Source organism: Cervus canadensis, chromosome 4 (assembly GCF_019320065.1).
Source record: "Cervus canadensis isolate Bull #8, Minnesota chromosome 4, ASM1932006v1, whole genome shotgun sequence".
NCBI classification, from domain to species: Eukaryota; Metazoa; Chordata; class Mammalia; order Artiodactyla; family Cervidae; genus Cervus; species Cervus canadensis.
Genome location: NC_057389.1, coordinates 62,423,140 through 62,437,758, shown reverse-complemented (window position 1 = coordinate 62,437,758; position 14,619 = coordinate 62,423,140). Strand labels below are relative to the sequence as shown.

The 14,619-nt window shown below is 33.9% G+C and overlaps 1 protein-coding gene across 1 annotated transcript in view; it reads left to right on the top strand.

Annotated features, from left to right (window-relative positions):
• The window catches only part of SEC24A (SEC24 homolog A, COPII coat complex component), a 68,881-nt gene extending 55,400 nt beyond the window's left edge, over positions 1-13,481 (top strand). Inside the window, exons 17-23 of the mRNA XM_043465482.1 lie at positions 2,695-2,805; positions 4,325-4,500; positions 5,896-6,033; positions 8,244-8,348; positions 8,784-8,876; positions 10,117-10,220; positions 10,502-13,481. Coding sequence (XP_043321417.1) covers positions 2,695-2,805; positions 4,325-4,500; positions 5,896-6,033; positions 8,244-8,348; positions 8,784-8,876; positions 10,117-10,220; positions 10,502-10,616 — 842 coding nt within the window. The 3' untranslated portion in view covers positions 10,617-13,481. The remainder of the gene's footprint in view (positions 1-2,694; positions 2,806-4,324; positions 4,501-5,895; positions 6,034-8,243; positions 8,349-8,783; positions 8,877-10,116; positions 10,221-10,501) is intronic.
• The last annotated feature ends 1,138 nt before the right edge of the window (positions 13,482-14,619 follow it).

Here is a 14,619-nt window from a genome sequence, read left to right as displayed (position 1 = left end):
AATACTTGTCTAAAAGGGTAACGTTATTTAGTGCTTCTATTCTAGATAAAAACATTTATAACTAACAATTAAGACGTTTAAGCCTGTCATATTGGCAATGACAGCTATTACACGCATAGAAACAGATATACTCACTTTGTGACCCGGTAGACTATAGCCTGTCAGACTCCTCTGTCCATGGGTTCTCCAGGCAAGAATACTGGAGTGGGTTACCATTCCCTTCTCCAGGGAATCTTGCCCACCCAGGGGTTGAACCCAGCTTACTGGGTAGTTCAAACGGTACAGAATCTGCCCTCTATACGAGAGACCTGGGTTCGATCCCTGGGTCTGGAGGATCCCCTGGAGAAGGGCATCGCGACCCACTCCAGTATTCTTGCCTGGTGAATTCCATGGACAGAAGCCTGGCAGGCTACAGTCCATGGGTTTGCAAAGAGTTGGACATGACTGAGCAACTTTTACATTTTCTCCTACGTTGCAGGCATATTCTTTACCATCTGAGCCACCAGGGAAGTTACAGTTCCACAAGTTTTGATAATTTAAGTATCACAATCTGTTCCATTACCCCCAAAATGTCCTTGGGCTGTCTCCCATCCCCAGATCCTAACAACTATTGATCTGTTTTCTGACCCTTTACTTTTGCCTTTGCAAAAATGTTTTATGAATAGAATCATACAGTAGGTAAACCTTTTATATCTGGCTCTTTCAATTAACACAGTGGATTTGAAATTCATCCATGTTGTTTCATCTACTAGTAGTTTGTTTCTTTTTATTCCTAAATGGTATTCCATTGTACTCAGGTTGTTTATTTCCTAGCTTAGGTACATTTGAGTTGTTTCCAGTTTTTGGCAATTTCAGATATAACCCTTATAAACATTTGCATATGGAGTTTTGTATGAGCCTAAGTTATAATTTCACTTGGTTAAATACTTTTCAGTGTTTTTGATGGGTGTCTGGGTTGTATGGTGAGCTTATGTCTAACTTTTTAGGAACTTGCCAAACTGTTTCTAAGCAGCTGTACCATTTTGTGCTCTAAGCAGTGTATGAGAGTTCCACCTGCTCTGCATTCTGACCAGCATTTACTGTTATCTGTTTAGTTTTTGCTTGTTATTTTTGGTTTGAGGTTTTTTGTTTGTTATGCCCTTTTAATAAAGTATAATGTATCACTTTTAGTTTTATTTCATGTTTCCTTAATAAATAATGTTGGACATCTTTTTATATACTTACTGTATTAATTATTAGTGTAGGTTATTCCTAATGTTTTCTAAGAATAACCTAAATAAAATGTGATTATAATTTCTATCCATGTCCGCAAATCTTTGTCATCTAAAAATTTCACTAAGATGGATTTCTCAAATTGGAAATAAAAATATAGAGATGTTTAGAAAAATCTTGCTACTGCCATGCTACTGCCATGGGAAATATTTTACCAATTTATAGTCCCATTCAGTGCCCTTTTAATACCACCTTTTGATTTTGTGAGTTTATCTGTATCTATCATCAACTCGATGGACATGAGTTTGGGTAAACTCTGGGAGTTGGTGATGGACAGGGAGGCCTGGTGTGCTGTGATTCATGAGGTAGCAAAGAGTCAGACACAACTGAGTAACTGAACTGAACTGAAGTATATAATAGTTGTTGTTATGATAGGCTAAACATTGTATCTTATTTCTTTTAGTTACCAATGTTTTTATCTAGAATAGAAGCTGTAAATAATATCACCCTTTTACATAGATATTACTTCTCTTTAAAAGTAATTTGTATGAGCTCCTCCTAGATAAGGTTTTGTAAGTCATCATGTGTCCCTACAGGTTGTAGTGTGGGTATCCATTCCAGTTTTTTTGCTTGTTCTTCTTTGGTGTTCAGGGTCTTGCGCGTTAGAACTTTTTAAGAGCTTGACTTGATATTTGATATTATATGGTTCTCAGATGGTTTTCACTTTTGTTTCTTGTATTTACTGGTTTTTGCTGTGTGGGTAATTAGCAAAGAGGAAGTATTGTGACTTTTTTTTTTTAAATGAAAGCTTTATTTTTAATTTCACAAGCTGAGTCAAATTGAATTAGTGGATTTCTTTTAATTTTTTTTTCCTGTGATTAAAAAGAACAGTATAAAATTTCTCTGGAGTTTGAATATCAAAACAGAATGTAGAACATATCTTGGAGTAGTGTTTTCTTAAACTATATTTTACCAAAATCGCTTTTACAAAAAGGATAAAATAATCAAAAAATTCAGAAAAGAAATCTTAAAGAAGCTAGCATGTTACCATCATTTGGATATGATCTCTATTGTCTTTTCAGTGGTACCTTGAAAAAAGTTTGTAGTAGAAAAAATAATGGTTTAGAGTTTGTTTTGATACTATTCCTACTTACTACACATAATCCTGTTTGGTTCCAAATTGAAGTGATTTTTCTGAGTAACTTTATTTATTAACTTATTTTCAATATTTATTTATTTGGCTGCACCAGGTCATAGTTGTGGCACGTGGGATCTTCGATCTCAGTTGTGGCATACAAGCTCTTTAGTTCCAGCATATGGGATCTAGTTCCCTGACCAAGGATTGAACCCGGGACTCCTGCATTGGGAACATGGAGTCTTACCCCCTGGACCACCAGGGAAGTCCCCTGAGTAACTTTAATACACACCTTTTTTTTTTTAATATTGTTGTTCCTCACTATTATTTGTATGTTTTCTCCAAAGGTGAAAGAAGAATTCGTGTTCATACTCTGTGTTTGCCGGTAGTTTCAACTTTAAATGAAGTCTTTCTTGGAGCTGATGTTCAAGCAATTTCAGGGTTATTGGCCAATATGGGTAAGAATTATTACCTATTGTAAACATATTACAAGTAGTAGCATTTGAAAAATCTATATACTTGTGTTTTCCTTTGAATAATTTGCTTTACAATTTCAGTATTTTAGATTCAGTGTATGCCTGCCAAGTAACTATTTGAATAAATGGGTCTGCTGCAGATAACCTGATTTTTTTTTCTTTTTTTAATTTTACAGCTTTATTGAAATTAGTTTCAGTTTGTTGAGATATAAGTGATATAATTATCACTTAACCCATTTGAGTATATAACTCCATATATACATCCATGAGTATGTATACAGATTTGTATGGCCATCACCTGAGTCTAGTTTTAGAACATTTCCATCACCCCTGAATGAGCCTCATGCCCATTAATTAACAGTTACTGCTTGCTCTCTTCTTCTTCCCTCACTGGCCTTAGGCTACCACAAAACTGTTTGAGCAGCTGAGTGCACACACACATACAGACACATACATGCAAACTGTGTTCTGTCTCACAGTCTACCTGCTGTGGACTTCAATGCCATGTTTTACTTAATGTCTTCCATGTCAGAGTTGCCTTCTTGAATTTTGTTTAGTTTTGTTTTCTTTTTGGATCCCTTTTTCAAAAACATAGAGCTTAATGTCATCTTGGTTCTTGCTCCCTTTCTCCTTCAGGGATGGCTGCCAGTGAGTCCTTTTGCTTCAAATTCAATCATCAATTTGCTTCAAACTCAAATGCCTGTAATAGGAATAATTACCTATTTTCTTGAATTTCCTATTGGGAAAAAAATGTTCTTTAATGTAACATGATAAATAATTAACTTCACTTTAGTCTCATGTGTTAAAAGTTAAAAATTGTAACCTAAGAAATTTGAGGATCCATTGCCTTTATATTTTGTTGAACTAGTACATTTTTGTAACAATATCTTTATTATTAACAATAGCAACTATATGTCAGGGAGTATATGTGAATTTTAAAAAATCTTCACAACAAGTATTAGTTCTGTTACTAAATTTGGTTGATCCCAATATGTACTTTTTACCCCTCACATTTTGTCAAAATCCTTGAGTTTAGATAATAGTAGTCTTCATTCTTTTTTCTTATATATAAATTTGGTCATAGCAGTTAATAATGTCACTTCATTGAGTGTATTTTTGATACCACATGAATAGAGTTTAGCTATAATTTGAGAAGTTTTCAAAGCAACTACAGTGTTTTTGGTATTGGAAAAAATTTTGGGGTATATATTTTCCATTTGTATTTCCAGTGTATACATTTTACAGATAAGGATACTGTGGGTCATAAAGGTTAAATTACTTGCCAGATTTTCATACTGCTAGGAAAGAGCAAAACAACATTTCAACACAGGTTGGTTTGATTCTCCAAAGTATGTGCTTTTAACTGCTGTGTTTGGTTCCTTGTGTATGTAATAACTTGAGAGAAAATTTGTATAATTAAAAAAAGTTTTTCTATCCTTAACAGTGGGGTGACTAAACTTCTGTCTTTTTTCTCTTTTGTCCCTACTTCAACTTCTGTTAGCTGTTGACAGGTCTGTGACTGCCAGTCTGAGTGATGCTCGAGATGCCCTAGTGAATGCCGTCATAGACTCCCTTTCAGCTTATCGTTCTTCAGCCCTAAGTAACCAGCAGCCTGGACTCATGGTTCCTTTCTCTCTTCGGCTTTTCCCACTGTTTGTGCTGGCTCTCCTTAAACAGGTAAAAGAATCAAAACCAGAAACTAACACAGTGAAAGTGTCAATAGCCAAAAGTTTTGTCCTGTGAACCTCTTTCTCATAGATAACAATTTCTAAACTCTGGAAAAAAATACAAAAAATTAATTACCTAAAGGAAAAAATACAAAAAATTAACTACCTAAAGGATCTGGAGGATGTATGTAAGGAGAAACAAAGCTTGGAAGAAGAGGCATGCACATGGTGCACTTCCTATTATTTTAGCCTGAGGATAGGTGACCTTTAATGTCTTGCGTAGGGAATAAAACACCAGTAATTTGCAGGCTTTCTGGCGTGAAATATTAGATGACAGAGTTCAGGGTAATTAATGCTTCTGAATAGTAAGTGTAGAACCCCAGGACAGATAGAACCAGAGAAAGTGAAAGTCGCTCAGTTGTGTCCGACTCTTTGCGACCCCACGGACTGTACAGTGCATGGAATTCTCTAGGTCAGAATACTGGAGTGGGTAGCCTTTCCCTTCTCCAGGGGGTCTTCCCAACCCAGGGATCGAGTCCAGGTCTCCTGCGTTGCAGGCGGATTCTTTACTAGCTGAGCCACAAGGGAAGCCCATAGGCACTCAGTAAGTAGTTTTTGAATGAATAAATGGAATGTCTTTCATTTCCTATAGTATTCTTTCTTTAACAGCCTTTTCTAATCTTCCTTACTTATAGTCAGTGCATTTGTTTTAAAGCAAAGTTTCATTGCTGTTATCTCTCTGCCTCTTTCTACTCCTTTCCATCAATAGAAATGCCCAAAACCTTATCTCTGAATTTAGTCTTCATGGAGCTAATATTCCAGTTGAAACTGACAATTACTTGTTAACTCTATTCTACTAAGTAGCTGTCTTCAAATTACTAATTTTCTTGGTTGATTTGTGAGCTTTGTTATTATACATTATTTAATTTCTCTAGCTGTAGGAGAAATGAGGATAGTTAACCACCATTCATCATCACTCAGCTTTTACAGAATACTTATATCTTTGGTTCTTCATACTTCATATGCCTTTTTTTTGGCATCTGCAGTGTAACTTTATCCTTCTTGTCCAGTTATTTAGATTTTTGTATCACTATTGCTTTATGACAGATAGAATGTTTAGATTCCATTAGGAAGCAGATGCCAGAGAGATGGAATGATTTTGCCATGGTCAGATAATTAATTTGTCAAGACTTTTAGGTGAGGATATAGCCACAATTTAATAGATGTGTGTGACTGATTAAGATATATATATATTTTTTTTGATTAAGATATATTTTTGTAAGAACAAGTAGCAGTAAATTTGTTAATTCTGTTTGAATATATTCTTTTAACAGCTGATATTTGCAAAATTTTATATGTATTTGTCAAATACCTTTTTTCTGATGGGTATATTTTTTTGTTATAGAAATCATTTCAGACTGGGACAAATGCACGTTTAGATGAACGCATTTTTGCTATGTGTCAAGTGAAAAATCAGCCCTTGGTTTACCTTATGCTCACAACTCATCCCAATTTGTATAGAGTTGACAATCTCTCAGATGAGGTAAGATTGATCATTTTTTTATTCACTTGAATGTTTATAAGCCTAATTATATTGAATCCATTGAAGAAATGAAGAAAGGTGATTTCTTTCTTAAAGCTTTTCATTTTATTCTTATATAAAGAAATTTTGGCTTTGGGAAGCTCCTGAAAATATTACCTAGTTATTAAAGTAATAAACTTTACTGTTTGTTTAAGACAAATCTTTAGAGAGATCTAAGTAAATGAAGACATTGTCAAATTGACTAGAGCAACCTGCTGCTGCTGCTGCTAAGTCACTTCAGTCGTGTCTGACTCTGTGCGACCCCATAGACAGCAGCCCACAAGGCTCCCCCGTCCCTAGGATTCTCCAGGCAAGAACACTGGAGTGGGTTGCCATTTCCTTCTCCAGTGCAGGACAGTGAAAAGTAAGAGTGAAGTCGCTCGTCGCGTCTGACTCTTCGTGACCCCATGGACGGCAGCCTACCAGGCTCCTCCATCCATGGGATTTTCCAGGCAAGAGTAATGGAGTGAGGTGCCATTGCCTTCTCCAAGAGCAACCTATAATTTATTTATTTAAACAGGTTGATCTGAAAGGAGTATCCAGTGTGAAATTACACTTGAATGCCCAGTCACTGTTTAGTGTAATAATATTCTTGAATTGAAAAGAAAATATTTGTCTAAGTTGTAACATTATTTTCCCTTCATAGGAAATTTACTAGAGTTAAAGCTGCAAGCATGAAAATGTTAAATCATAATCTTTCTACAATACATTGTAATCAAGTTAGGATATATATGTTAGAAGTAATACTATGGTTAAAAACATTTGAGTTTAAATATTTTAAGGTACCTTGCATACATGAAGGAGATAACTTTTTAGCAAATGAAAATTGTTGATGACATTAATTTGTATTACAAAAATAATGACTTAAGATTACTCCTGTGTTTGACAAGTTCAACTAACTGGATCTATATTTTTCTCAAATTGAAAAGTGGCAAATTAACATAAAAATACAAATGCAGTATGTTAGACGTCTATAATGTGGAGACCACTAGGAGAAAAATAAATCACTCATAGTACATACATTCAGAGACAAGCACTATTAAGATTTTCAATGGTATATTTATCAGGACTCTCTTTTGCAAGTGAGCTTAGGAAAGAAAGGGGACTGATGGGGCACTCAAACACAAACCACAGGAAAGGCTAGGGTCTAATTAAACTCAGGTCTAACTCAAATTCATAGACTCTTGTTTGCATTGCCTCATTCTTTCAGACCAGCCTTTTATATAAGACTAGAAAACAGAGCCACTGATAGCATCCCATCTTTAACACCAGAGAAGGACAAGGCTTTCTTTTCTTAGTTCACATTAATTTCTGATTGGCTGTATTTGGGCTATAGTCTCTTCCCCACACGCCCTAAGGCCAGAGGTCTTAAGGTACTGTGATTAAGTACCTTAAGGTACTTAAGGTCTTAAGGCCCTAGTAGAGCTAAAGCCTTCTCACTGGTAGTACCCCTTGATAGGTCAGTATTTTATTTACATTCTCCCTTAGATAAGATTCATTAAGTACCAAGTTTTAGTATTTAAATCAAATTTTGGTCAAAAATGAATAGTTACAAATAATTAAAGGTGTATATTTTAAGATAGCAGTATTATAGTCAGTGACAAATGAGAAACTTCCATTTCTGGCCTTATTCAGTAAGTGTTAAATTGAAGAGAACTAATGAAAATTCACTTGCATTAGATTTACTGTTACATCAGGATGTGTATATGATCTAAACCACACAATCATCTGTTACCATTAACTAAATTCCAGATTTATTTGGATCTCATTAATGTAATTTATCTAATCAGGAGACATGAGTACTGATTACATTTATTGCATTAGTTTTTTTTTTTTTTTTTTTTTTAATTTCCCTTAAGCCTCAGAACAGATTGTTTTCCCTCAGTCGAGATGTTCAGACAGGGATAACTAACCATCACAGGCTTGCATTAGTTTTTTAAAATAATAAATTAAGATCAGAAAGTAAGTTGGCTTGACTGGGATCATGATGGCTTTGTTTAGATAAACGATACATATTTCCTCCTCGTCTTTATGTTTAAATATGAATAATTGTAATTTACCTAAATAAATTCCAAAGTCTCAAGGGTAACACTCATTAAATTTCTTTTTATTAAATTGTGGCTCCCTAATAGTTATATCTAAAAGCTTTAATCTTTTGCTGAATTTTTAAGGGAGCAATCAGCATCAGTGATCGCACTATACCTCAGCCGCCTCTTCTTCAGCTTTCAGTGGAGAAGCTCAGCAGGGATGGGGCCTTTCTCATGGATGCAGGTTCTGTGAGTAGTCTTGACTTCTCTCTGTACACTGCTACCTTCTTTCCCCTTAGTTTCTCTCTTAACGGATTATGTGTTATTTAATCTATATAGTTTTGTATTTGCCACCTTCTCCTCCATAGTCTCCTTGCATGCGGAGCATACAATGTCCTGTTATGGTAAATAGTAGTTTTACTTTAGTTGGAGGCTATACAGTCTTGGTAAACTAACTTCCCTTTTTGATCTTCTTTTTTTTAAAAAAAATTTTTTTTTCCCATTTATTTTTATTAGTTGGAGGCTAATTACTTTACAATATTGTAGTGGTTTTTGCCATACATTGACATGAATCAGCCATGGATTTACCCTTTTTGATCTTTTGAAACACAGTCAGTGGTTAAAGGTTGAGTCAATATCTCACTGTTAAGCTATATCTCAAAATAATTTTCTTCCTGTCTCCAGGTACTAATGCTTTGGGTTGGAAGAAATTGTGGACAGAATTTTCTCAGCCAAGTTCTAGGAGTTGAAAACTATGCATTAATTCCACAGACCATGGTAAGACTGTGTAATTATAGTGATTGTGATAGGCTTAAAAGGCGTTTCAAATGATGGCAAAAACATGGACATCCTATTTTGAAATCATAGCTGTATTTTAGAGGCATTCTTTAGGTTATTTTGCATTTTTTACTTGCTTGTTCTTATGTGTGTATACTATTTTAGTGAGAAAGTAATGAACGTAGTTAATGGCCAAAAAAAGTTTGCTGCTGTTGGCAGCAGTTGGCATTAGTGTTAGGGCTCTTCTGTTTCTGTGTTTTGTGTTTTTTGCAAGTGATTTCATTGTTCTTTGGCAGAGCCCTTTTAACTGCTGCTTTAGAGTAAGAACTAAGCTAACTGCCACACAAACCAACAACTTGAGACCAATATCAGCTGGATATATATTGATTATTGGACTCTGTCACCCACTCTCTAAAAGCCTCATTTGTAAAATAAGAGTGCTGTTGCTTATGGGGGAGTACTTGAAACAACACATAGAAAGCACATGTTAAACTATGTAACATTTGGATAGTTGTGAATTTTAAAGTTAGAATTAATTATAACATGGTCTTATTTCATGCATACTTTTCAGTTTCAACTATCAGTTTGTCACCAACTTTGGAATATATTTTATGTCCGCATCTTGGTCATATTTATGGGTTTAACTTCATTTATAGAAGTCATTAGGACATTTATGTATTTAAAAGACATAGGGTTCTATCTAGGATAAGCACTAGCTTAATGGCTGATCTGAATGACTAAGAGCTTTAGGTAATGAGGAGATAAGAAATTCTTATATTTGTAATAACGGTGTGAATGGATCAGTTAATTCTAGATGTCATAATATACTGAAGATAAGAGGTAGCATATTCTTCTAGATCAGTGTCTGATAAACTATGCCTAAGGAGGCCTGCCACCTGGTTTTGTAAATAAAGTTTCAGTGGACCATAGCCATGTGCATTTACTTATAGTATAGTCTGTGGCTGCTTCAGTGGAACAGTGGCAGAGTTGAGAAGTTGCAACAGAGACCAAATGACCTGCAAGCCTAAAATATTTATTATCTGTTCCTTTAAAAAGTCTGCCTACCCTTTAGGGGTAGGGAGAAAATTGTGGTATGTAGAATCTTAGGCTTCTCCCTAGACATCCTAAATCAATTGCAGTTCAGTAAGATCCTCAGGTGATTCATATACAAGATAAAGTTTGAAAAGTATTATAGTTGATAATTTAGAGTAAGTTGTATGTTGCTGGTTTTTTTTAATAGACAGACCTTCCAGAACTTGATACACCAGAATCTGCCAGAACAATAGCTTTCATCTCTTGGCTTAGAGAGCAGAGACCATTTTACCCAATACTTTATGTAATAAGGTAAGTTGAATTTGTCATTTGTCGAGACTAAAGCAGTTTGCTTGGCTTTGCAAGGAAACCTTTGAGTTGAATCATAGGTATGTATAACCTATTGCAAACTCTTTAGTAGGGTATAGAAAAAAATTTTTATTTTTAATAAATAGTACAAGTTAGTAGTATTAAGTTATGCTTTATATCCATTTATTAGCAAAATAGATGTCAAAGCTTTGTGACAAATCCACTGTTTATTTTACTATTACGTTTCGTCTAATATATATAAATATTTGTCTTTTATTCCTAAGGGATGAGAGTCCAATGAAAGCAAACTTCCTTCAAAACATGGTAGAAGACAGAACAGAATCTGCATTATCATATTATGAATTCCTCTTGCATATACAACAGCAAGTGAATAAATGAACAAATGAAGATACTCGACTTAATAATTTCAAAGGAAAGTCACAATAACACAGAACACCTGAGAATGTGTAATACCTTCCTTTCCTATTAGGTTTGTGGACTAATGTGATGATTATATGTTCTCACTGTGATTTCAACAAATTGTAGCAAATAAAGGAACACAGCGGAGAATCAAACATGCAACTCTGAAATACTGTATTTTTCAAATCAAAATATATCTGCATATGATTGATCACACAAATTATCTTTTTTCTTTGCTGCCAATTATGTTTGAGTTGTTATGGATTGAAATAAGACAGTATTGCAGAGGCAAAGTACATTTTGTAAAATAAAGACTTCTGTGTTCCAAATGTATATTTCTCATTTTTTTCTGAATTTTTGGCTGCTACATTTAAAACCTCACAAGATTAAATGTTGTGGGGAAGTTACAAATCCATTGATAATGATCTTTTTAAAATAAAAAGATTTTTGAAGTAAATAATATGTTGGAAAACTAGTATCCATCCCCCAGAGTTTTGCTTTTTTTTTTAAAAGGAAGAAAAAGGATCATCATGTTAACTAAAACTAGAGTAAATTAACTCTAGTCTAGCTTGAGAAGAATATGAAGTGATACAGTCAAGCTTTGTCAGTATTCTCTATACTTGAAGAACAAAGTCACTGATTTAGAGTGAAAACTCTAAGTGGTTTTCTGATTCGACTGCAGAAGACTTGCTTGGACACACTATCTTACTCTGCAGTGAAAAAAATCTGAGCTGTCTTCATAAATATGCTGGGACTGGCAATAATAGGGAGATGAGAAACTTAGTTATCTTGATCCTTTAAGTGGGTTTTATTTGGTACATTTCTGCTCTGTGATGTATAATATAAAGGCATTATATTGGTGAAATGAGTATGAATGAAAGAAATTAAAGATTTCTTAAATGCTGTCTCAAATCCATCAGTAACATTTTCTAAGGAGTTTAATAATTAAATTGGAAGTTGCTCATAAGATTCATTCTTAACATTAAAACTTAGTAAAGCATGAATGCCGCTGTTTGGTTTAGTGGTTATTAAGATCACACAAGTCTGATATATGGAGGTTATAAAAGAAACTTGATTTCTGAACATGCTCAAGATACTGCTTTTTGATTTGGCCAGAGAAATATCATAGTAAAAACTATTAAGTGACTTTTGTTTACAAATAGGTAAATTATACATCTGTATATTTAAGGTGGTGTGATAGAATATCTTTAAAAAAGAGTTTGGTCCAGTTTTCACAGATTCATCTTGTCTTGTATGAACTTCTTGAAGTAAAAGTTGTTCATGAGTAGTACTTGATGAAAAGATTTTTGTTTCTTTGTTTTAATGGATTAGAAAAATGTGTTTACAATCTTGATCTTATATGATCACCAATGAAATAGTAACTTTCAGGTTTACATCAATATGAGCTGACTTTAACTGAATTGTTTTGGGGTAGGGAAGAAATAGGTCCCACTAGAGTATATACTACTGCTTGCCAGCCAGATCAGAATAATTGTGTTCTATAAAAATATTATCTCCCTTAAGCAGTGTTAAGGTTTATTTTCAGTATGGAAGTGATACATTGAATTGGAAATTTTCTTGAAAGCTGCTTCCTTTATTAGAAAGCAATTTTCAAATTGTAGCTAATTAGAATACATTTCTATTTTCCCCTCTTCTAAAGAAACTGAGAGTCATTATTATGCACTGATGTTTCTTAAAATAACTAAAATTCTGTTCATAATGTGAATTTTAAATGTTGATATTGTAGGTCCTTTTTTAATAGTAGTAATGAATCTTCTAGAGGGGAAAGTTTGTGCTCCTAGGGACAGTAATCTTCCTTGTGCCTCACTTTCATCCCTAAGTGGGTATGACTCTTGTTATTACCACATGCTTTGTTGGTATATTTCACAAATTTACTTTAAAAAATTATTTTAGATATTGCATAACATGTGCAATCCAGAATAATTTTATAATAGCCAGGTCATAAAAAACATAACTTTAGTAAGAATTCACAATATTTGTTCTCCCAGTAATGAGGGAATGAATGAATCTTTTGGAGATATTGATATTAAGCAATTATTTTTTGCAATATTGAATGTGTTTTTTAGTTTAGTTTTTTTTTTTTTTAAGTAGGGCACTACCTGCTATCTCATCTTGTATTACTTTTTGATGTAAAGCAACTAATATTTACACTATGCCATATTTTTTTTATTGTAGTTGTAAATTATGAAAGATCCTTGAATTTTCTACAGATCTACAACTACTAAAGTAATTGACAAGGGCAATCTTGGTATTTAAATCTGAGTGGCAGTTCTACCATAAAAAGTACTCTATTTTTCTAATTTCTAGGATTTTTAAAATAACATTTCTGTAAGTCTGGCACATTAATATTCACTCAAGCTGTACCATTTATTTTAGTTTGCCTATATTTCATTGTTTTAATTTAATGTAATGTATTGAATCTAATAGACTGTTTTACAATAATTAGGATAAAAGATTTTTCTTCTAATCAAAGATGCATAACAGCTGTTATCTAGGGGACCACCAAATGTGATTTCAGGATTTTATTAACTATTACAAGTATAATCCTTATGTAGAAATTTTAATTTTGTAAAGTAGTGTATAATATTGTAACATTAAATTCTTGTTTTCAAATTCAAATATGTATTGATCTTCAATGTGCTGTGTTATATCTTGCTTCTCTGAAATGTTAGAGACAAGATGTCTTCCTTTTTACAGTTTGTAATTCTCACTGTTTTTTTCCTGTAAAAAAAAAAAAGTCATTTGTAACCCATGCAAATAATCGTTTGAACTGTGCTAACTTATCGATTTGGCTATTCAATAAAGTTAATTGAAAGAACTTCATACTGTGGTTATGTATTTAAATTGACATGGATAACTTGACAGTAACTGAGTAGTTCTATGTTGTACATCCAAATTAAGTCAATGGAAAAATCCTGTTGAAGATGCTTTAAACCTCAGTCAGAGTCTGCGATTTCATAATCCTAATTCTAGATGCTCACTCTTCAAGAACAGCTAGGTTTAAAATTCTAGATTGAAAGGGTTTAAAATTTTTTATTTTTTAATTCTCAATATGTTTAAGGTACTACTCTATTGTCTTGTGTCCCTTTTGTTACTGATACGATGTCTACTGTAAGTCTGATTGTTATTTGAAAGATAATCAGCTCTTATGATTTTTCTTTTATCCTTAATATACTATAGTTGTAATAGTTCTACTTGTTGTGTTTAGTTGCTATGCTAAGTAAGTAGTGTCTGGCTCTTTTTGATCCTATGGACTGTAGCCCTCTGTCCATGCAATTTCCCAGGTGAGAGTACTAGAGTGGGTTGCCATTTCCTGCTCCACAGGATTTTTTTCGACCCAGGAATCAAACCTGTGTCTCCTGCTTGGCAAGAGGATTCTTTACCACTGAGCTGCCTGGAAAGCACAATGGTTTCACTACCCTGAGTTCATTTTTTATCCTGCTTGTTTCTCAGTGCATGCTTTAATCCAGAGATCCTTGTCTACTTTCAATTCCAGAAAATTCTCACTTTTTAAAATTTTATTTTTAAAAACTAGGTATAATTGACATATAAAGTTTTTTTTTTTAAGTTTTTGCTTCAGTCATTCCCTCTATTCTTTACCTTCAGAATTCCTTTTTGATGTATGTTTTTACTAATTCTGCTTGTGACTACGTCCAGTTGAAGTTTAATTTCATCTATTGAATTTTATATTTGTGTAACTATTTTTGATTAATTTCTGTCTGTTTTGTTCAGTAATGTATTAAAACTGTTCTATAAAATTCTGGGGTTGGCTTTCCTAGGAACTCAGACGGTAAAGAATCCAGCTGTGATGCAGGAGACCTGGCTTCAATCCCTGGGTTGGGAAGATTCCCCTGGAGAAGGAAATGGCAACCCACTTCAGTATTGCCTGGAGAATCCCATGGACAGAGGCGCCTGGCAGGCTACAGTCCATGGGGTCACAAAGAGTTGGACACGACTGAGC